Raw genomic sequence first — 23528 nt, 5'->3', positions numbered from 1 at the left:
TCGAAAGGTGCTGTGGTCGCTGCGCTGTTGGGGCCCCTGTGACCCCCCCGCCCCCCCCAGCCCGGGACAAGGGCTGCACGGTTTGTGACCGTGGCTTTCTTTGGGCGACCTGGTTTGTCCTGCTTTAGTCCCTAAGCTGCCCCCACACACACACACACACCCTCCTGCGCCCTCCATGTCCACGCCCCTGTCTCCTGCCGTAACGACACTGCAGCCATTCCCCCTCTTCGTCCCCGCTCCGGGGCTGGTCGCCAGAAGGCGACTTTGGACCATGCTGAATAAAAATAAGGGTTTGGCTGCACTCCCAGCGCTGAACCGGTGCAGCTGCACTGCGGTAGCACTCAGCGAAGACGCTGTCTACACCAGTGGTTTTCAAAGCCGGTCCGCCGCTTGTTCAGGGAAAGCCCCTGGCGGGCCGGGCCGGTTTGTTTTCCTGCCGCGTCCGCAGGTTCAGCCGATCGCAGCGTCCACTGGCCGCAGTTCGCTGCTCCAGGCCAACGGGGGCTGTGGGAAGCGGCGCGGGCCGAGGGATGTGCTGGCCACCCTTCCCGCAGCCCCCATTGGCCTGGAGTGGCGAACTGTGGCCGGTGGGCGGCGCGATCGGCCGAACCTGTGGACGCGGCAGGTAAACAAACTGGCCCGGCCCGTCAGGGGCTTTCTCTGAACAAACAGCGGACCAGTTTTGAGAACCACTGATCTACACCGATGGGGGTGCCCCACTTCCCGGAGAGGCGGTAGCTTCAGTCCGCAGGAGAAGCCCTCCCGTCGACGCAGTATTGTCTACAGCAGGAGTTAGATCAGTATAACAGCGTTGCTTAGGGGTGTGGAAAATCCACCTACCTATACTGACATAAGTTTGTAGTGTAGCCCAAGGCTAACACTCTCTTCTGAAAATGCATTAATTTGATGTGTGGATCCAGGGGCAAATCTCAGCTCTGCAAACTGGACCGTGGGAGCCTTTCTGTCTTTGGAGCCCCAGTATTATCAGTGCTAGCCGATCACGGAGCCTGCTAATTCAGCAGACTTCAATTAAGACAATCGGCACAGTCTGCTGACAAAGGCACTCAGCCAGGTTTATTGCTCTCAAGGCAGAGTCCTAGTACCCTGGCTCCTTGGTTAGAGGTACACTAACACATGAGTGCCCAGTGGCAAGGAATGATTCAGTCAGCAGCAGGAGTCTCTGCTGTCCCCAAGCCATGCAAAGGATCAAGGCGAGGAACCCTGACATTTATAAACTGAGCCAAACAATTGGGATAAACAACTTAGGTGCCACCTTACATGGTTCATGACATCTGTTTGTTACCTCCCCTTGTTCCTGATATGTTGGATAAAACATCCCTGTTCATTATTCTGTCAAATCATCTTATCATGTACAAGATTGGGATGTATCTGTACTAGCCTTCGGAAATGTATTTGTCTAATATGTAATTTATGTAAATATCTAGTGCATTATTATTTTGCCAAGGCAAGGCGTACTCTGTGTTCACGGCCTTTGGTTCAGGCCTCAGATCTCACGCCAGGCCCAGTGCTCCAGGCTCTCTCTCTCTACTACATCTGGTAGAGGTGTTCGTACACTGTAGGATTCAGCATTGTCTCTTACATAGATTTGTACTGGATCTCCTTTCAAAAGTCTAGTATCATTAAATTCTTCATTGAGTTCTTCCACCCTCCTCACTAGGCCCATCCTGGCTGCTACACTACAGCTGAGAAGATTGTTGGGCTTTGATCACATGCACTCTGAATGCATAGCTTTCGTCTTTGTAATTTGTTTCTGTGGTGAACTAGCCCAAGCAGCTCAGAATTCCTCCAGGGCTAATCAGAGCTGTGTCAGGTGGCTTCAGCTGTGGAAGGGGTTCAAGGTGATTCCGAGATGACTGTGACATCAGCTCCTGAGTCAATTTTAAAGTCAATCATCTTGCCATGAATATTCAGTTTCACTCTTCAGACAGGTTCTGTGTCATCACAAGTGATAGATCCCAGAAACAATGGCTCTTGATTGTCTGTAGTATGAGTCAACTCCCTGACTGCTTTGGTGTGGCAAACAATTGCAAAATGTCCATCTTTCTTGCATTTATTACACTGTGCGCCTCTGGCTGGATATGCATCATCTCTTGGGATATGACTTTTTCCACACTTTGTGTAAATCAGCTGGAATTTGTCCCTCTTAGCCTGGGAGTTCTCTCTGCTTGCCTCAGGGCTTTTCTGATAATGACTTTTAACGCTAAAGTGTCTGTTTACAGGTTCTAAGGCCATGTCTTCACTAGCACTGATGTCAGCAAAACTTTTATTGCTCAGGGGTGTGAAAAAAACACACACGCCGGTGTGACATAAGTTTTGCCAACATAAGCGCTCACGTGCACAGTGCTATGTTGGCAGGACACGCTCTCCTGCTGACATAGCTACCGCTGCTCATTGAGCTGGTCTTCTTATGTCGATGGGAGAGCTCTCTCCCGTTGGCATAACGCGGCTCTACAAGTGCTTTTAGAGCAGAACCGCTTTATCAGTGCAGCTGTGCCACTGTAAGCTTGTAAGTGTAGACATGGCCTAAGCTAGTTTCAGGTTTTCCAGTTTGTAAAGTTTCTCTAGGTATGGCCGTTTCACCAGTTCAGATTTTATCCTTTAGTGCTCTGGCAGGTGTGGCTGAGGTTCATTTAAATAAGGAATTTTACACACACTGCCACCTTTTCGCTGAACAGCATAATCTAATTTAGCATCCCATTTCAAAAAAGGCAGGAGCTTGGATCCAAGCGTGTTGTGTAGGTGCAGAGGTCCACCTGGGGGGCACTGGATCAGCATTCATGTCGTGCCCTCTGTCAGTACCTGGCTAACTGCTGAAAAGCTAATGATCCAGCCGAATTCAGTGAACCCTGGTCACTTGTCAGCCATCATCCCTGACGTGGTGCCATCCCCTGGCTTTCTAGTCATCGCCTTGGCAGAGGTCTCCTCTTTGCAGCTCCTCTCATACCCTCTGGGAAAATTGTAAGGATCCACTGTCTTAGCTTCTCCGCCTCTCAGTACCCACTGGGCTACAAGGCAGCAGGCAAACTCTGGTGGCACATTCCTTCGTTCGTGTCATTCAGTCCGCTTGTCATCTGGAAAAACAACCAAAGGCAACTTAGGTCAGGTCCTGGAATAAAGGCCAATTGTCCTTAAAAATCAAAAGCAGCCAAATCGCTGCCACTAGAGAGCTGTGATTCCCCAGCTGCATATTGCACTGCCTCCATGAAATAAAAATCTTAACCGCTTGAGGGCACAGGCACAGAGAGTCATCCATTCAGGGATGGATGGAGGCACAGATGAGGCAGCTGCTCATCAGTGTGGTTGGTCTGAAAGAGAAAAATAGTGTCTCTGGAATGAACTGTTAGAGAATTTCTTCCATGAGGAGTAAATGCCCACTCTCTGCTCCCCCACCCCATATAGGGTTTTATCTACCTCTCCAACAATATAAGGCCCAGAGGAATCTACGTTGTTGGGGATGGGCGGGAGTCCAGGCTGGACATCTCTTATTCCACCAGGGATGGAAGGAAGGAACTGAAGTATAAAATTGCAGAACCAATAACTGTGGTATGTAACCTATCACTGAAATCAGCCTCTGTACCAGATGACTGGAGAATAGCTAAATGTGATGCCAATTTTTTAAAAAGGCTCCAGAGGCGATCCTGGCCATTACGGGCCAGTGAGCCTAACTTCAGTACCAGGCAAATTGGGTGAAACGAGAGTAAAGAACAGAATTATCGGACACATAGATGAACACGCTATATTGGGGAAAAGTCAACATGGCTTTTGAAAAGGGAAATCATGCCTCACCAATCTATTAGAATTCTTTGAGGGGGTCAACAAGCAGGTGGACGAGGTGATCCAGTGGATATAATGTACTTGGACTTTCACAAAGCCTTTGACAAGCTCCCTCACCAAAGGTTTTTGAGCATGGGATAAGAGGGAAGGTCCTCTCGTGGGTCAGTAACTGGTTAAAAGACAGGAAACAAAACGTGGGAATAAACCGTCAGTTTTCACAGTAGCGAGAGGTAAATAGCGGGGTCCCCCAAGGATCTGTCCTGGGCCCAGTGCTGTTCAACATATTCATAAATGATCTGGAAAAGGGGGTAAACTGTGAAGTGGCAAAATGTGCAGATGGTACAAAATTACTCAAGATAGTTAAGCCCAAAGAGAGCTACAAAAGGGTCTCACAAAACTGGGTGACTAGGCAAAAAAATGGCAGGTGCAATTCAGTGTTGATAAATGCAAAGTAATGCACATTGGAAAACAAAATCCCAACCATTCGTACAAAATGATGGGGTCTAAATTAGCTGTTAGCTCTCAAGAAAGTGATCTTGGAGTCATTGTGATATGTTCTCTGAAAACATCCACTCAGTGTGCAGGACAGTCAGAAAAGCTAACAATGTTAGGAACCATTAGGAAAGGGATAGATAATAAGATAGAATATAACATAATGCCACTATATACATCCATGTGTAACCCACACACCTCCTGGATGTGGTTTCTGTCCCATCTTGTGGCACCAAGACCACTTAGAGAGAGACATTAATGAGTCTGCTTAACAGCCATATGGCTTGTAGCTCATGCAGTAGAGGCTCATGCATTAAGCTCCCGAGGTCCCAGGTTCAATCCTGCCTGCCGATGACTAGGGTCTCTTGGCGTTACACATGGTACGCCCACACCTTGAATATTGCATGCAGTTCTGGTCGCCCCATCTCACAAAAGAGATATTGGAACTGGAAAAGGTGCAGAAAAGGGCAATGAAAATGATGAGGGGGATGGAACCGCTTCTCTACTAAGAGAGTTTTAAAAGCCTGGGACTGTCCAGCTTAGAAAAGAGACGCCTGAGGGGGGTATGAGAGAGGTCGATAAAATCATGCCTGGCGCAGAGAAAGTGACTGGGGAACGTGTTATTTACCCCTTCGCATCACACAAGAATTAGGAGCCACCTGATGAAATCAATGGGCAGCATGTTTAAATCAAACAAAAGGAAGTACTTTGTCACCCAGCGCATAGTTAACCTGTGGAACTCATGGGGATGTTGTGAAGGGTAAAAGTATAACTGGGTTCAAAAACAAGTGAGATAAGCTCCTGGAGGACAGGTCCATCAGTGCTATTAGCCAAGATGGCCCGGATGCAACCCCATGGTCTGGGTGTCCCTGAACCTCTGATTGCCAGAAGCTGGGACTGGATGCCAGGGGATGGATCACTCAATAATTGCCCTGTTCTGTTCATTCCCTCTGAAGCGTCTGACACTGGCAGAAGACAGGAAGCTGGGGCTACATGGACAATTGGTCTGACCCAGTATGGCCGTTCTTATGATGGGATAGATGCATGTGGCACCAAGCTGTTAAGAATTATGAGGCAGAGGGAAGATACGGGGGACTCATGGGGGTGAAGATGGGGTGGGGGGAGAGAAGCTAATGGTTGCGAAGACTCCTTCTGAATGTGATCCTGATAGAATCATAGAAATGCCGGGCTGAAAGGGCCCTCGAGAGGTCATCAAGCCCAGCCCTCTGAGCTGAGGCCAGATCAAGAAAACCTAGACCAACTTCTTCTGAAAAACCTCCAGCGACAGGGATTCCTGTTCCAGACCTTCACTCCCCTGAAAGTTTGTCTTAATATCTCACCTAAATTTCCCTTGCTGCAGATTAAGCCCATTGCATCTTGTCCTGCCTTCTGCGGACATGGCAAACAATTGACGCAGTGCTGCCTGGCTGAGTCTGCAGGTGGGATAGCTTGGAGATCTGGCTCAGCGGGGTGCTGACCAGGTTGCCTGATGCTGGCCACTTAAATGGCAGCACTGTCACCTTATGATTGTTTTTAGCAGAAACCTTCAACTCCTCGGGGATATGGGATGGAGCAACAGCCCTGCCCCTCCCTCCCTGTTCAGACTTTCTTCCCTATCTGCTAGGTACCTGTCCCTACAGGCCCCAAGATACCAACTGGCAGCGTTCAACTCCACCACCCAAAGCAAACAAACCCCAAGGAACGCAGGGGAGGGAATGAACCAGGGATAGTTTTCTATTAACCTTTGATCTGTTTCATTCTGCGTCTGACATTCCTTCGGGGTTAGCGAAACGCTCAGAGCCGAGCTTGCCTCAACAACCCAGATGCCAGACTGGTGGCATGCCAGCATGGCAGGGAATGCTTGTGTGCCTCAGCTTCCCCATCTGTAAAATGGGGATAATCCCACCTACCTTCTAGCGGTGTCATGAAGCTTCACATTTATGGGGGTGTTCAGACCCTATAGTTTGGTTAATGCACAATCACCTGACATAGGAACAGCAAGACTGGATCAGGCCTGAGGGCCATTTGGCCCAGTATCCTGGCTCTGACACTTCCCAGCACCAGATGGTTCCGAGGCAGGTGTAAGAACCCTACAGTAGCAGGTATGGGAGAATCAGCACCCCACATTAGAGAGTAGGATGAGACTAAACAGTCAGAAATTGACTTAAACCCCCAGAAGCTGGAGGTTCAATATCCCTGCCAATATTTTTGTTAGCATGAATGCCTCTAACTCTGGATATTCTTGTTATCCACATAAATATTCAGTCTCTTTTTGAATCTTCCTAAGTTCCCAGCCTGAACAAAATCATGTGGCAGGGAGTTCCCCAGACTAATTATGCATTGTGGGTTTTGTCGGGTTTGAATTTCCCACCTTTAACTTCATTCAGTGTCCCCTGCCCTTGTATTATAAGACAGGAGGAAAAGAAGCTCCAAACAACTGTCTTTTTCCCAGTCTCTACATTACAGATTTATCATCTCCCTGCCCTTTTATTCATCTTTCTACGGTAACCAGCCCAATCTCTTCCCTCTCGTTATTGGAGAGTTTTTCCAGGCCCTCGATCATTCTCGTCACCTTTCTCTGCACACCCTGTAATTCTGCGATAACCTTTTCGACATGAGGCAACCAGCGCTGCACACGACCACATGTACCCAGTTATTTCTCCAGCCTCTCTAAAACTTACTGGCTGCCCCATCACCTGGGGCGCTGGATTCTGCAAAGCCTTTGACACTGATTCTGTTAATTACTGAAGCTGCACTGAAACTTGTGCTAACCATTAAAAAAAACCAGCAGCCACCGACTCCGATTTTGCCCCCAGGTACCCTTTGCACTAGAAGTGCGGAATAGCTAAATGCATGAGGAGTTTGAACTCAGATCCTCAAACCACTTTTTAACTTAAGCCGGACAAAAGACTTTTTGTGCAGCCTGGTGTCAGGGATTGTACCTTTAAGAGACCTGGCAGTGAAACACCCCAGGAAGTGAACTGGTTGGAAGCAAGTGAGCTGCAGGCTTGTATAAAGATGTATTTGTTTGCGTTAGCCGCCTCCATGCCTGATACCAAGCAGGGGACGGCAAAGCCAGAGACACAGGGCCTGCTGGTGTGAATCAGCACCGCTCAGACTTTAAACATCTGGTTGATCCCGGTTCATATCCTTTTCTTCCCCTTTACTATCCTAGAACTCAAAATAGCTTGACCATTTTCCTTCGGCTTTTCCAGGGAAATGACCCTCTGGCCTGAGATAAATCCTTGGGATTTTTCAGACAATATATATTTTTTAAAAATAACATTACAAGAGGATGAAAAAATAGGGCCCAGAGTGCAATAGGTGCTGCATCCTTAGTTAACCCAGAATGGTCCCAGAAAAGCCATTTGTAAATTTGTCCCTCCTCATGAATCACTTACAGTGCTCCCTGCAGCACAGCGCCCCCTAGCACTGCACGGGGGCATTGGGGTCAGGCCTGACTGCCAGGGGAGAGTGCCCCCTACTGGCCCCGCTTTTCCCTGCAGCACAGCGCCCCCTAGTGCTGCACTGGGGCATTGGGGTCAGGCCTGACTGCCAGGGGAGAGTGCCCCCTACTGCCCCCCCTTCTCCCTGCAGCACAGCTCCCCCAGCACCACACGGGGGCATTGGGGTCAGGCCTGACTGCCGGGGGACAGCGCCCCCTACTGAGTCCCCGCCCCGCTCCTCGCAGCACCAGTACCGCCCTGACGCACGGGCGAATGCTGCAATCCCTCACCTGCGCCCGAGGCGTTAGGCTGGAAACAGGCAGGGATACCACTCAGGTCCCACTGGGTCCCAGCAGCCAGTGGGCAGCGTGGCTGCTCTCACCCGGGCCAGGATGGACAGGAATGCATGTTGCTCCCCTGAACCCAGCAGTCCCACTGCAGCTGCTCCAGGAGCTTGCTCAGGAATTGAGGCGTGGGCTGCTCCCGGTGACCCTCGCAGGGGTGGCATTGCTGGTCGGTCTTGCAGGTCCTGAGCTTCTCCAGCTGGCTCAGGTGCCTGATCAGCAAGGAGAGGCTCTCCGTGTGCTCCCTGTGCTCCCACTGGATCACCCGCAGCTCGGTGTGGAAGCAGTTCAGGTTCTCCGCCATGCACACCTGCTGGGGCAGCAGCAGAATGTGGGAGGGGATGGGAAAATGGATCGGTTTCAGGGGCCCAGAGGGCCCTTCCCATTGACCCCAGCCGCGGGACAGCGGGGCTCGCCACCCCAGGAACCGGTGACAACGAAGCAGCGCCTGACCCCGTCCCGTCAATTTCCTTAAATGTCCGAACCCTGCTAGGTCCCAGGCTCTAGCCGGAGCCAGGAGCTGTGGGCCTTGCTGGCTCAAACCATCCTCCGGCTGGGTCCCCAAAATCTCATCAGCTGGGCCTTGACCACCACCTCTTCCTGTGAAGCCACGAACCTTCCTTGGCCAGAATTCTGGACTCAGACACCTGGGTTCTAGTCCCAGCTCTGTCCCTGGCCTGCTGGGTGACCTTGGGCCAGTCTGTGCCTCAGTTTCCCCTCCAACCCTTTGTCTATGTAGATCATAAGCTCTTTGGGGACAGGGATTATATCCATCTAGGGTATTTATGTGCCTATAGTGACCGAGCCCCTCAAAAAATGAGTGCGTTTCCCAGGAAATCCCTAGATTTCCTATGCAAGATGTACCCTCTCCAGTTATGTAAGAATTCAGCCTTTTGAAGCTTCCCTGTGAGGAGGGGACCATTGTCTGCTGATCACCTGTTATGCCAGGACAAGCTCAGAGGCCCAACCTATATATAAAGGAGGAACTCACGGATCTACAGAGAGTTTGTTCTGAACCAAGGCGGTTATGAACTGGTAAAACCACTTGGTGGGGTGTGAAGGGCTGAGCCCGGAGCCAGAGCGCTTGCTGGAGCTGCGGGATCTCTGCTAAGCTCGTTAGCGCCCACGTCCGGAACTTTGATCGTTTCAATGTTTTCTCTGGGATGCTTCGGACCGAAGAGTAAATGGGCTTGCTTAGAAAATCTGGGCCGTGCCTGTACCTTTAACTTATAGGCAATTACACTGTTCCCTTGCCTCTGAGGGAAAAGTTGAGTCTCTCTTGCTGGGGACCTCACAGTGTAAGCAGGGACCTGTGCAAAGTGGAAGAACCCGTCAGGAGGGAGAGAGACACAGGTCTCTGGCCAAGAGAGGTGATAGCTGAAGAGCCTTAAGCGGGTGCCCTTGGTGGACTGGGAATACAGGGGCAGTTCGCCTGAACAGTGCCACTATCACCCCCATTTTACAGGTGGGGAAACTGAGGCACGAGGCGGGTAAATGACTTTCGTCAGAGCTGGAAATTGAACCCAGGTTTCCTGAATCCTGGGCAAGGGCTAGAGCCCCTGGGCCGTCCCTCCTCTGAGTCTGGGTGTGCACCTGGCACAGCGGGGCCTCTGGGTGGCCCCCTAATCCAACCCACCCACACTTTATAAAACCATCCAAGAGCCTCAGCTGGTGCAAGGTGGTAGCAGGAGTGACCAATGCTGCCACTGTCAAGCCATCGAGTCCCTGCTGTGAGGGGACAGATCAGAATCAGGGCCTTAGAGCAGAAAGGCCCCATATCCCATTGCGCCGCGACCTGGGGCCTGTGTCCTAACCCATGAACGGCATTCCCCATACCGCCGAGCCACACTTACTGCTGGAAATTCACCCACTTCAACAGCGCTACCCCGGGCTGGGTTGGACCCAGCGCATGGAGGGTTTCAAGGGGACCGCTGGAGCCTGGGTGGCAGAGGGTACGTACTGTGATGTCTTCCGGGGTGTAGAGAATCCCATCGGTGGCGTCCCCCTGGAAGAGAGCAGCACCACGGGTTAGGGGGACAGGCCCCGCGTAAGGCAGCAGGGGGAAGTAGATTCCGGAATAGATCCTCCATGCAGCTGTTCCTATTCCACAAAAGCTGTTCCGGTCAATTTCCCCCTGCAGACAAGCCAGCTCCCCCGGCCTTCTGTTTAAATTTCCTCTGAGCAATCGTGGGCCCATTATACAGATATAGCTAACTGAGACTGCGCCCTGTACGGAGGAATCTGCCCGACACTTTGCACTTCTCGGTCCCCTGACATTTCAGAGGCTCAGGGCCTTTTACAGGGCACAATTAAATGAGCCTGTTAAAACACCGCCCAACCAATGGCAGGGAAGGATCATGATCCCTGTTTTACAGATGGGGAAACTGAGGCACGGAGCAGGGACGTGATGCATCCAAGGTTGAAAGGAGAGCTCACATCAAACCTGGGAAAGCGGGTGTACTAAAACTGGAGAGCAGGGGGGCTGGGAGCCAGGAATCCTGGGGTCTATCCTCAGCTCTGGGAGCAGAGCAGGGTCTAGTGGTTAAAGCAGGGGCTGCGGATCCAGGACTCCTGGGTTCTATTCTCAGCTCTGGAAAGAGGGATACAGGGGCAGAGGAATGCAATGAGGGATTCATGGAGGGTGAGGTGCCATGCTGATGGGATGCCATGGGGGTGGGCCGCAAGGCGGGTACAGCCCCTGGCAGCAATGTGGTACCTTGCCCCCGGCTGCCAATGTGTCTCGGCTGCGTCCACTCCCTTCCCACGCCTGGGCCTCTCTCTCTACTGAGCGAGGAGCCTGGGGCAGGAGATAGCAATACCTGCCTGTTAGGAACGGCTCCGAGACTCCAGCTGCCCATGGGGGGCCCAAGAGGCTACCCAGGCCCTTCACCTATGGCATGGGGGTGGGAGAGCTCCATCCCATCTTGTATCCCCCCCTGCACTGCTCACCAGCAACTTGGTGACGTTCTGCAGGACCCTGATGGCCTCCTTTCCACAGACCCGTCTCCCGCGCACTAAGCCGCTCGTCAGCAAAGAGACCAAGAGGAGCACGTGGAGTCCCGTCATGCCGGGAGGCAGCCTGGCCTGCTAAGGGCCATGTTCACGTCCACCGCTCCAGAGCCTTCAGAGTCCGAGATGCAGATGCAGCTGGAGAGCCCACGAGAGCCGGGCGAGGTCCTGGGGTCCTCTGCAAAGCTAGCGATGGGGGCATGGCCTGGCTGTCTCAGGCACCGTGTGGACCCCGCCCCCCCGGTGTGCTTCCATCAGCACTAGGGACCTTATGGCTGTCAGGGCCCAGGGTGAAACGACAAGGAGACAGACCCTGCTAGAGGGGGTGGGGCGGGGGGTCAGCAGTGGAATTTCCATCAACAAGAGTCGCTGTGGGACAATGTCACAACTCTGCCAGAGACCCCTCTATCCATCCCCATCCCCCACCACCCCTTCATCCATCCCCTCCCCTTCGTCCATCCCTCACTACCCCTTCATCCATCCCCATTCCTCGCCACCCCTGCATCCATCCCCATCCCTTCATCCATTCATCCCCATCCCTCGCTACCCCTTCATCCATCCCCATCCCTCGCCACCCCTGCATCCATCCCCATCCCTTCATCCATTCATCTCCATCCCTCGCCACCCCTTCATTCATCCCCATCTCTCCCCACCCCTGCATCCATCCCCATCCCTCACCATCCCTTCATCCATCCCCATCCCTTCACCCATCCATCCCCATCCCTCGCCACCCCTTCATTTATCCCCATCCATCCCCACCCCTCCCCATCTCTCTATCCACCCCCATCCCTCGCCAACCCTTCATTCATCTCCATCCATCCATCCCCACCCCTGCATCCATCCCCATCTCTCTATCCATCCCCATCTCTTCATTCATCCATCCCCATCTCTTGCCACCCCTGCATCCCTTCCCATCCCTCCCAACCCCTTCATCCATCCATCCCCATCCCCACTTATTTCTATCAGTATACACCTCTCTCTCTCTCCATCCATTGGTCTCTCTTTATCCTTATACACCCCCCCATCTATCCATTTCTATCCCCATACACATCTATCTATCTGTCTGTCTATCCCTATACACCTCCTCTATCTAATCTATCTATCCTCATACACACTCCTCTATCTATCTACCCCCTACACATCTATCTACAGATTTATCCCCATACACACCATCTGTCTCCATGCACCACTTCTGTCTAACCTATATATCCACCCATTCCTCCCCAACTCTCCCCATACACACCCACCCACCCACCCATCCATCTCTCTCTCTCTATATATATATATATGGCATCCATCCATTCACATACATACCTCTCTCTCCATCCATCCATCCCCACCTCTACGCATCTATCTCTGTACCCTCCTCTCCATCCATCCATCCCCACCTCTACGCATCTATCTCTGTACCCTCCTCTCCATCCATCCATCCCCACCTCTACGCATCTATCTCTGTACCCTCCTCTCTCTCCATCCATCCATCCAAACCTGACCTATGAGGAAAGGTTATAAAAAAATCGGCATGTTTAGTCTTGAGACAAGGAGGCTGAGCAGGGACCTGATAAGTGTCATCAGACACACTAAGGGCTGTTATAACGAGGACGGGAGTCAGCTGTTCTCCATGTCCACTGGAGGTTGGACAAGGAGCAATGGGCTTAATCCGCAGCGAGGGAGATTGAGGTGAGATATTAGGAGAAACTTTCTAACTCTCTGGGGAGTGAAGCTCTGGAACAGGCTCCCAAGGGAGACTGTGGGGACCCGGTCATTGGAGGTGTTAAAGGGCAGGTTGGACAAACACTTATCAAGGGTGGTCTAGGTTTCTTCCGTCCTGCCTCAGCACAGGGGGCTGGGCTTGCTGACCTCTCGAGGTCCCACCCAGCCCGACACCTCCCAGATTCTCTGATTTCTGTCAACCAGCAATCACGCCCCCTGTCCGCGCAGCTGCCCGGGCCTCATGGCAAAGCCAGGCCTGTTGAATGCAAGAGCGACACCTTAACCACTAGACCAGCCTGCCTCAGGATTGGAGCTGAGCTCGCCGACTCCTTCCCCCAGAGCCCTGCGCCAGCGACATCCCCTGCCGGCTGCCAGGCTCCGAGGGACCCGAGCCAGCGCCCCGGTGCGGAAAGGCGCCCGAGGGCGTTGCCAGCGTCTTCAGCCTCCGTCAATGCACCGTCTTAATTCGAGAAGGGGTCAGCCAGGGGGCAGATGGGCTCTCGGGCCTTCAGTCTGAGACCAGAGCCAGGCTGGGGCCCGCGGGGGAGCAGGGTCTGGCAGGGCAGCCTGGAGCCGGCATAACTCTCTGCCGTGGCTCACTGGGAGTCTGCGGCGCTGGCTGACGACATGTAAACATGAGCGGGGGAGGAGGGGGCGACTGGCCAGAGCAGCCATTAGTGGGGACTGCAGAGGCTGGAGGATCCTAACATGATTACGTCCAGACACTGGCTAATTATAAAGCTGCTGGCATCTCTGTCCCCACTCCCCCTCCCTCCATCTCCATACACACCGCTGTATCTATCCATCCATCCCTATACATACCGCTCCATCCACCCCTCCCCATACACACTGCTGTGTCTATCCATCCATCCCTACACACACCACTCCATCCCTCCCCATACATACTGCTCCATCCATCCATCCCCGTACACACCCTCCCTCTATCTCCATACACACTGATCCACCCATCCCTCCATCCCCATACACACCGCTCCGTCCCTCCCTCCCCATACACACCGCTCCGTCCCTCCATCCCCATACACACCGCTCCGTCCCTCCCTCCCCATACACACCGCTCCGTCCCTCCCTCCCCATACACACCGCTCCGTCCCTCCATCCCCGTACACACCGCTCCGTCCCTCCCTCCATCCCCATACACACCGCTCCATCCATCCCTCCATCCCCATACACACCGCTCCATCCATCCCTCCATCCCCATACACACCGCTCCGTCCCTCCATCCCCGTACACACCGCTCCGTCCATCCCTCCATCCCCATACACACCGCTCCATCCATCCCTCCATCCCCATACACACCGCTCCGTCCCTCCATCCCCGTACACACCGCTCCGTCCATCCCTCCATCCCCATACACACCGCTCCATCCATCCCTCCATCCCCATACACACCGCTCCGTCCCTCCATCCCCATACACACCGCTCCGTCCATCCCTCCATCCCCATACACACCGCTCCGTCCATCCCTCCATCCCCATACACACCGCTCCGTCCCTCCATCCCCGTACACACCGCTCCGTCCCTCCATCCCCATACACACCGCTCCATCCATCCCTCCATCCCCATACACACCGCTCCGTCCATCCCTCCATCCCCATACACACCGCTCCATCCCTCCATCCCCGTACACACCGCTCCGTCCCTCCATCCCCATACACACCGCTCCGTCCCTCCATCCCCATACACACCGCTCCGTCCCTCCATCCCCATACACACCGCTCCATCCATCCCTCCATCCCCATACACACCGCTCCGTCCCTCCATCCCCATACACACCGCTCCGTCCATCCCTCCATCCCCATACACACCGCTCCATCCATCCCTCCATCCCCATACACACCGCTCCGTCCCTCCATCCCCATACACACCGCTCCGTCCCTCCATCCCCATACACACCGCTCCGTCCCTCCATCCCCATACACACCGCTCCATCCATCCCTCCATCCCCATACACACCGCTCCGTCCATCCCTCCATCCCCATACACACCGCTCCGTCCCTCCATCCCCATACACACCGCTCCATCCATCCCTCCATCCCCATACACACCGCTCCGTCCCTCCATCCCCATACACACCGCTCCATCCATCCCTCCATCCCCATACACACCGCTCCGTCCCTCCATCCCCATACACACCGCTCCATCCCTCCATCCCCATACACACCGCTCCATCCATCCCTCCATCCCCATACACACCGCTCCATCCATCCCTCCATCCCCATACACACCGCTCCGTCCCTCCATCCCCATACACACCGCTCCGTCCCTCCATCCCCATACACACCGCTCTGTCCATCCCTCCATCCCCATACACACCGCTCCATCCCTCCATCCCCATACACACCGCTCCGTCCATCCCTCCATCCCCATACACACCGCTCCGTCCCTCCATCCCCATACACACCGCTCCGTCCCTCCATCCCCATACACACCGCTCCGTCCCTCCATCCCCATACACACCGCTCCGTCCCTCCATCCCCGTACACACCGCTCCGTCCCTCCCTCCATCCCCATACACACCGCTCCATCCATCCCTCCATCCCCATACACACCGCTCCGTCCCTCCATCCCCATACACACCGCTCCGTCCATCCCTCCATCCCCATACACACCGCTCCGTCCCTCCATCCCCATACACACCGCTCCGTCCATCCCTCCATCCCCATACACACCGCTCCGTCCATCCCTCCATCCCCATACACACCGCTCCGTCCCTCCATCCCCATACACACCGCTCCGTCCATCCCTCCATCCCCATACACACCGCTCCGTCCCTCCATCCCCATACACACCGCTCCGTCCATCCCTCCATCCCCATACACACCGCTCCGTCCATCCCTCCATCCCCATACACACCGCTCCGTCCCTCCATCCCCATACACACCGCTCCATCCATCCCTCCATCCCCATACACACCGCTCCGTCCATCCCTCCATCCCCATACACACCGCTCCGTCCCTCCATCCCCGTACACACCGCTCCGTCCCTCCATCCCCATACACACCGCTCCATCCCTCCCTCCATCCCCATACACACCGCTCCATCCATCCCTCCATCCCCATACACACCGCTCCATCCATCCCTCCCCATACACACCGCTCCATCCATCCCTCCATCCCCATACACACCGCTCCGTCCCTCCATCCCCATACACACCGCTCCATCCATCCCTCCATCCCCATACACACCGCTCCATCCATCCCTCCATCCCCATACACACCGCTCCATCCATCCCTCCATCCCCATACACACCGCTCCATCCGTCCCTCCATCCCCATACACACCGCTCCGTCCATCCCTCCATCCCCATACACACCGCTCCGTCCCTCCATCCCCATACACACCGCTCCGTCCCTCCATCCCCGTACACACCGCTCCGTCCCTCCATCCCCATACACACCGCTCCATCCATCCCTCCATCCCCATACACACCGCTCCGTCCCTCCATCCCCATACACACCGCTCCGTCCCTCCATCCCCGTACACAGCGCTCCGTCCCTCCATCCCCATACACACCGCTCCGTCCATCCCTCCATCCCCATACACACCGCTCCATCCATCCCTCCATCCCCATACACACCGCTCCGTCCATCCCTCCATCCCCATACACACCGCTCCGTCCATCCCTCCATCCCCATACACACCGCTCCGTCCATCCCTCCATCCCCATACACACCGCTCCATCCCTCCCTCCCCATACACACCGCTCCATCCATCCCTCCATCCCCATACACACCGCTCCGTCCCTCCCTCCATCCCCATACACACCGCTCCGTCCATCCCTCCATCCCCATACACACCGCTCCATCCCTCCATCCCCATACACACCGCTCCATCCATCCCTCCATCCCCATACACACCGCTCCGTCCCTCCATCCCCATACACACCGCTCCATCCATCCCTCCATCCCCATACACACCGCTCCATCCATCCCTCCATCCCCATACACACCGCTCCGTCCCTCCATCCCCATACACACCGCTCCGTCCCTCCATCCCCATACACACCGCTCCATCCCTCCATCCCCATACACACCGCTCCATCCATCCCTCCATCCCCATACACACCGCTCCGTCCCTCCATCCCCATACACACCGCTCCGTCCCTCCCTCCATCCCCATACACACCGCTCCGTCCATCCCTCCATCCCCATACACACCGCTCCGTCCCTCCATCCCCATACACACCGCTCCATCCCTCCATCCCCATACACACCGCTCCGTCCCTCCATCCCCATACACACCGCTCCGTCCCTCCATCCCCATACACACCGCTCCGTCCCTCCATCCCCATACACACCGCTCCGTCCCTCCATCCCCATACACACCGCTCCGTCCCTCCATCCCCATACACACCGCTCCATCCCTCCATCCCCATACACACCGCTCCATCCATCCCTCCATCCCCATACACACCGCTCCGTCCCTCCATCCCCGTACACACCGCTCCGTCCCTCCATCCCCATACACACCGCTCCATCCATCCCTCCCTCCCCATACACACCGCTCCGTCCATCCCTCCATCCCCATACACACCGCTCCATCCATCCCTCCATCCCCATACACACCGCTCCATCCCTCCCTCCCCATACACACCGCTCCATCCATCCCTCCATCCCCATACACACCGCTCCGTCCCTCCCTCCATCCCCATACACACCGCTCCGTCCATCCCTCCATCCCCATACACACCGCTCCGTCCCTCCATCCCCATACACACCGCTCCGTCCCTCCATCCCCATACACACCGCTCCGTCCCTCCATCCCCATACACACTGCTGTGTCTATCCATCCCCATACACACCGCTCCGTCCCTCCCTCCATCCCCATACACACCGCTCCGTCCCTCCATCCCCATACACACCGCTCCATCCATCCCTCCATCCCCATACACACCGCTCCATCCATCCCTCCATCCCCATACACACCGCTCCATCCATCCCTCCATCCCCATACACACCGCTCCATCCCTCCCTCCCCATACACACCGCTCCATCCATCCCTCCATCCCCATACACACCGCTCCGTCCCTCCCTCCATCCCCATACACACCGCTCCGTCCATCCCTCCATCCCCATACACACCGCTCCGTCCCTCCATCCCCATACACACCGCTCCATCCATCCCTCCATCCCCATACACACCGCTCCATCCCTCCATCCCCATACACACCGCTCCATCCATCCCTCCATCCCCATACACACCGCTCCATCCATCCCTCCATCCCCATACACACCGCTCCGTCCCTCCATCCCCATACACACCGCTCCGTCCCTCCATCCCCATACACACCGCTCCATCCATCCCTCCATCCCCATACACACCGCTCCATCCATCCCTCCATCCCCATACACACCGCTCCGTCCCTCCATCCCCATACACACCGCTCCGTCCCTCCATCCCCATACACACCGCTCCATCCATCCCTCCATCCCCATACACACCGCTCCGTCCATCCCTCCATCCCCATACACACCGCTCCGTCCCTCCATCCCCATACACACCGCTCCGTCCCTCCATCCCCATACACACCGCTCCATCCATCCCTCCATCCCCATACACACCGCTCCGTCCATCCCTCCATCCCCATACACACCGCTCCGTCCCTCCATCCCCATACACACCGCTCCGTCCATCCCTCCATCCCCATACACACCGCTCCATCCCTCCATCCCCATACACACCGCTCCATCCATCCCTCCATCCCCATACACACCGCTCCGTCCCTCCATCCCCATACACACCGCTCCGTCCATCCCTCCCCATACACACCGCTCCATCCCTCCATCCCCATACACACCGCTCCGTCCATCCCTCCATCCCCATACACACCGCTCCGTCCCTCCATCCCCATACACACCGCTCCGTCCATCCCTCCCCATACACACCGCTCCATCCCTCCATCCCCATACACACCGCTCCGTCCATCCCTCCATCCCCATACACACCGCTCCATCCATCCCTCCATCCCCATACACACCGCTCCGTCCCTCCATCCCCGTACACACCGCTCCGTCCCTCCATCCCCGTACACACCGCTCCATCCATCCCTCCATCCCCATACACACTGCTCCGTCCATCCCTCCATCCCCATACACACCGCTCCGTCCCTCCATCCCCGTACACACCGCTCCGTCCCTCCATCCCCATACACACCGCTCCATCCATCCCTCCATCCCCATACACACCGCTCCGTCCATCCCTCCATCCCCATACACACCGCTCCGTCCCTCCATCCCCATACACACCGCTCCGTCCCTCCATCCCCATACACACCGCTCCGTCCCTCCATCCCCATACACACCGCTCCGTCCCTCCATCCCCATACACACTGCTGTGTCTATCCATCCATCCCTACACACACCGCTCCATCCGTCCCTCCATCCCCATACACACCGCTCCGTCCATCCCTCCATCCCCATACACACCGCTCCGTCCCTCCCTCCATCCCCATACACACCGCTCCGTCCCTCCCTCCATCCCCATACATACCGCTCCATCCATCCATCCCCGTACACACCGCTCCGTCCCTCCCTCCATCCCCATACACACCGCTCCGTCCCTCCATCCCCATACACACCGCTCCATCCATCCCTCCATCCCCATACACACCGCTCCGTCCCTCCATCTCCATACACACCGATCCACCCATCCATCCCCATACACGCTGCTGTGTCTATCCAATCCAACCCTATACACAGCACTCCATCCATCCCCATATACACCCCTCTATCTATTCATCCACCCACATACACCGCCTCTGTCCATTCCCACACCCCCATCTATCCCTGTACTCTACACACCGGTCTCTCTATGCATTCCCCTACACACCCCTTATCTATCCATCCACCCCCACACCTCTCTGTCTATCCCTGTACACACCCCTCTAGCTACCCATCTATCCCCAGATGCACCTATCTACTCTTCCATCCCCATACGCACTCCCATTTCTATCTCTCTCCAGCCATCACTATACAGCCCCTCTATGTATTCATGCACTTCACACACTCCTCTATCCCTGTACACACCCCTCTATCCATCTACCCCCCCACCATTTCCTTCCATCTCACCACTCCTCTATCTACCCATCTACCCTCATGCACACCTATCCATCCATCCATCCACCCACCCATCCATCCATATACACCCCCACCCACCCACTCTGGCTTTTTCTATTTCTGTCCACTCCAGCCTCAGACACCCCCCTCTATCTATCTAATCTATCGAGCCCCCCATCCAGAAACTCTTACAACTCACCGAATGGTGTGATCTAATAGTGGGTGGGACACTGGCTGTCAGGACTCCTGGGTTCTGTTCCACCTGTGTCACGGTGCTGGCGGGGTGGGGGGTTGTAGGGCTCGGTCAATAACTGGTCACAGATGGCACCATGGGTGGAAGGAGCCAGAGGAATGTGACACATGAAAGCAAACAATGAACAAAGCCATGTCATCCCTCATGTCTCAGTAGGCCCTGCTAACCTGCCCCCTATGGCCAGGCATACACCGGACAAATATTGTTACCTGTGGCAACGGGGTTTCACTGGAATCCAGATTCACCCCACGCCAGTCCAGCGGTGCTGAGTCACGCGACACAAGGTGCTTTGCCTAATAATAACGGTCCCTTCTCCCAGCGTGTACTTTGGCTAATTTCTCTTCCCCGTATGCTGTCTGTCTGCAGCCCTCTGGCCCAGGGCTAGCTGTGCCTTAGCACTGCGTATGGGATCCCAGTATTAACAGCTCCTGCGCTCCACCCCAGAGATGGCTGCATTTCAGCACTAGGCAGATGAGCCCTTTATAAAAAGCTGCCCCGCCCTGCTGCAGAGGTGGCTGCATTTCAGTGCTGGACAAGTGATTCCTATATAAACAGCTGCTGTGCCCCACTCCAGAGGTGGTTGCACTTCAGTGCTGGGCAAGTGATCACTGTATAAACAACTATCGTCCCATCTCATAGTGGCTGCATTTCAGGAGAGGGTGTCTCTGAAAATAGCTACCATGCCCCACCCCAGACACGGCTGCATTTCAGCGCTGGGTGAGTGATTCCTATATAAACAGCTGCTGTCCCGCGCTCCAGACATGGCTGCATTTCAGTGCTGGGGGAGCAATCCTTGTATAAACACCTGCTCTGCTCTTCCCCACAGGTGGCTGCATATCAGTGTGGGAAGAGTGACCCCTGGACAAACAGTTACACCTCACCTCAGAGGCAGCTACATTTCATGCATGATCCTTGTACTAGCAGTATCCGTGTGGTGCCCCAAAAGTGGGTGCATCTCAGCACCAGGTGAGGGATCCCTGCTGTGCCCCACCCCAGAGGTGGCTGCATCTCAGTGCTGGATGCAGTGAATCTTCTGTGCCTAGTTTGCAAAGCACAGTGACAAAAAGTGCTACAGAACTGCAAAGAGAGCATTGTTAATTAGCTCCAGCCACGCTGGAGCGAACAGGCACCCACCCAAGACGGGCTCACGCCGATGGACAACCCAGCAACAGAAAGAAGAGGCTCAACTCCCGGCCTTCACAGCCCAGGGGGACAAAATCAGTTCTTCGACAGCTGTTTGGTGACCTGACCATGCCTCCCACCCATGGAGCGGGGAGAAGAACGGCAGATCCAGCAGGCTTTGTTCGGCTCCTTCCCCTACCCCTGCCTGCATGGGAAGGGAAAGGCCCGCAGAGCAGGGCTATCTAGCACGCACAGGTGCCCTTGGCTGGAAGCCCTTAAAATCCCTTTTCCTTGCTATGTTGCTGCAATAGGCAACAGGGACTGAAGCTTGAGCTAAAGGGCTGAGTCCCCCCCCCCCCTCCCATCCCCCGGGTCCCAGGCTATGAAATCCCCTGGTGGATCAGCCCAATGGGCTACATGGCCAGGGAGCTCCCTTGCCCCCAGCTGTTAGGCAGGACAACTCAGCGGGATGGGCCCTGCTGGGCAGGTGGGAAGCATGACAGGACCGGAGCAGGAAGGGCTGGTCTAGTGGCTGGGGCATGGGCATAGCCGAGTGAAAAGCACTTACACCGTCCCCCTGGGACATGCACATGGCTCCCTGCTCCGCCTTGGGTCTGCTTCTTCTTTCTGCTCTCTGGTCCACAGGGCAGAGAAGCGTCTTGGAGCTAAGCTTGGGGCGGGGAGGGGGCACGCCTTCACATGCCCCTCCCACTCAGCGCAAGGGGCAAGGAGAGGCCGAGACTTGCCCGTCTGACCCGTCCTGCTGAGCTTGTACAGGAAGGGCTGCCAGAGCGCGCAGCCCGCCCTACAAAGTCCAAGGAGGCGCGCGGGAGGCCGGATGGAGGAGCGGCTGCATTCCAGGCACTGTGGTTCCGCTTCCCCCGGGGGAGGGGAGAGGGCTTGTAGCTTGGCAAACTGGAGAAATTAGTACGCTTGGCACCGTCGGTTCCCAGACAAGGTGTCATTCTCCCAGTGGGGAAACTGAGGCACGGCAAGAGGGTGGGGGGAGAGACTTGTCCAGAACGGCAATGGCACAGCTGGGAAAGAAACCCAGGAGTCCTGGCTCCCAAATTCCTACCTCCATGAAACACTCTTCCCCCTAGGGCCGAAGACGGAACGGAGGAGTCCTGACACCAAGCCCCCAACTACTCAACCACGCTGCCCTCCCCAGAAGCAGGAGTAGAACCCAGGAGTCCTGATGCCCGGCTCCCCTGCTCCTTCTTCAGGGCTCACCTCCTGCACTTTTCCCCTCTCTCAGGGATACCTCGCTGACTCCCATCAGCCCCTAGACACGCACGGCTCCCTGCTCCGTCTTCCTTCCACATAGTTCCAGGGCTGTCATTCCAGGGAGGGCAGGAGCCATGGTCAAACCCCCGCCCCCATCCCGTCCGGTCCCGTCTGGTAGCAGACTCCTTCCCTGCTTAGAAGCCTTGAGGCTTGATATGGTATTACTGCTACCACCTATTAGGTGTATTACGGTAGCAGCTAGACGTCCCAGCTGAGATCAGATCCCCTTTACGTAGGGTGTGGCACAAACCCCATGTACGTCTACACTGCACTGTACCTCTGGTCTCAGGTTTGAACCCAAGCTCCCCTCCCCCCCGAGGAGGAGTCTGGTGGCACCTTAAAGAGAAACCTATTGATTTGGGCATAAGCTTTCGTGGGTAAAAAACCCACTTCTTCAGATGCATGGAGTGAAAATTACAGACACAGGCATAAATATATATTGGCACATGAAGAGAAGGGCGTTACCTTACAAATCTATAGATTTATATACATATAAATATATATCTATTTATGCTTGTATCTGAAGAAGTGGGGTTTTTTACCCACGAAAGCTTATGCTCAAATAAATCCGTTCGTCTTTAAGGTGCCACCGGACTCCTCGTCGTTTTTGTGGATACAGACTAACACGGCTCCCCCTGAGCAATGTAAGTTACACCGACCTATGTGCAGCTGTGGCCAGGGTCGGCGGGCGAGCTCCTCCAGCTGCCATCTTGCTGCCTCTTCACCAGACAGGCGACAGCCGCACAAGGGGCCAGGCTCAGCAGCCACAGCAGACTTGGCTCCCCGAGGGGGGAGTGCCACGCTCGCAGCTTGGGGCAGGGACCAGCTCGGTTCTGTGTCTGTCCCGTAATACACCTAACAGCAATAAAAATGTACAGCGCCTAGCACAACGGTATCCTGGTCTGTGCCTAGATGCTACCCTAATACACCTAATAGCAGTACAAATGTACAGCACCTGGCACAATGGGGGCCTGGTCTGTGCCTAGATGCTA

General features: G+C 55.4%; 1 protein-coding gene across 5 annotated transcripts; it reads right to left on the bottom strand.

Annotated features, from left to right (window-relative positions):
• Positions 1-1086: 1086 nt before the first annotated feature.
• Positions 1087-22077, bottom strand: LOC144929655 (uncharacterized). 5 transcript variants are annotated; one of them, XM_078849968.1, is made up of 8 exons: positions 21818-22077; positions 21009-21166; positions 20074-20185; positions 11027-11402; positions 10038-10082; positions 8024-8387; positions 3808-3964; positions 1087-3092 (listed from the first exon to the last, which is right to left on the bottom strand). In XM_078849968.1, the coding sequence occupies exons 4-6, from the start codon at positions 11141-11143 to the stop codon at positions 8112-8114; spliced, it is 438 nt and encodes a 145-aa protein (XP_078706094.1). In that variant the 5' UTR covers positions 11144-11402; positions 20074-20185; positions 21009-21166; positions 21818-22077; the 3' UTR covers positions 1087-3092; positions 3808-3964; positions 8024-8111. The 5 variants fall into 5 exon arrangements, with proteins under 5 accessions (XP_078706094.1, XP_078706093.1, XP_078706096.1 ...); XM_078849967.1 differs by having other exon boundaries at positions 20074-21166; XM_078849970.1 differs by having other exon boundaries at positions 11027-11399; positions 20074-21166.
• Between the last annotated feature and the right edge of the window lie 1451 nt (positions 22078-23528).

The sequence above is a fragment of the Lepidochelys kempii genome, chromosome 23, assembly GCF_965140285.1.
Source record: "Lepidochelys kempii isolate rLepKem1 chromosome 23, rLepKem1.hap1, whole genome shotgun sequence".
Taxonomy (NCBI): domain Eukaryota; kingdom Metazoa; phylum Chordata; order Testudines; family Cheloniidae; genus Lepidochelys; species Lepidochelys kempii.
The sequence above is the reverse complement of the archived record's forward strand: the minus strand, read 5'-3'. Positions and strand labels throughout refer to the sequence as shown.

Coding starts and splice junctions, on each gene's coding strand:
- LOC144929655 (XM_078849967.1), bottom strand. CDS start 11,143: ATGACGGGACTCCACGTGCTCCTCTTGGTCTCTTTGCTGACGAGCGGC. Junction 10,083..11,026: donor AGAACGTCACCAAGTTGCTG/GTGAGCAGTGCA, acceptor GCTCTCTTCCAG/GGGGACGCCACCGATGGGAT. Junction 8,388..10,037: donor ACACCCCGGAAGACATCACA/GTACGTACCCTC, acceptor CTGCCCCAGCAG/GTGTGCATGGCGGAGAACCT.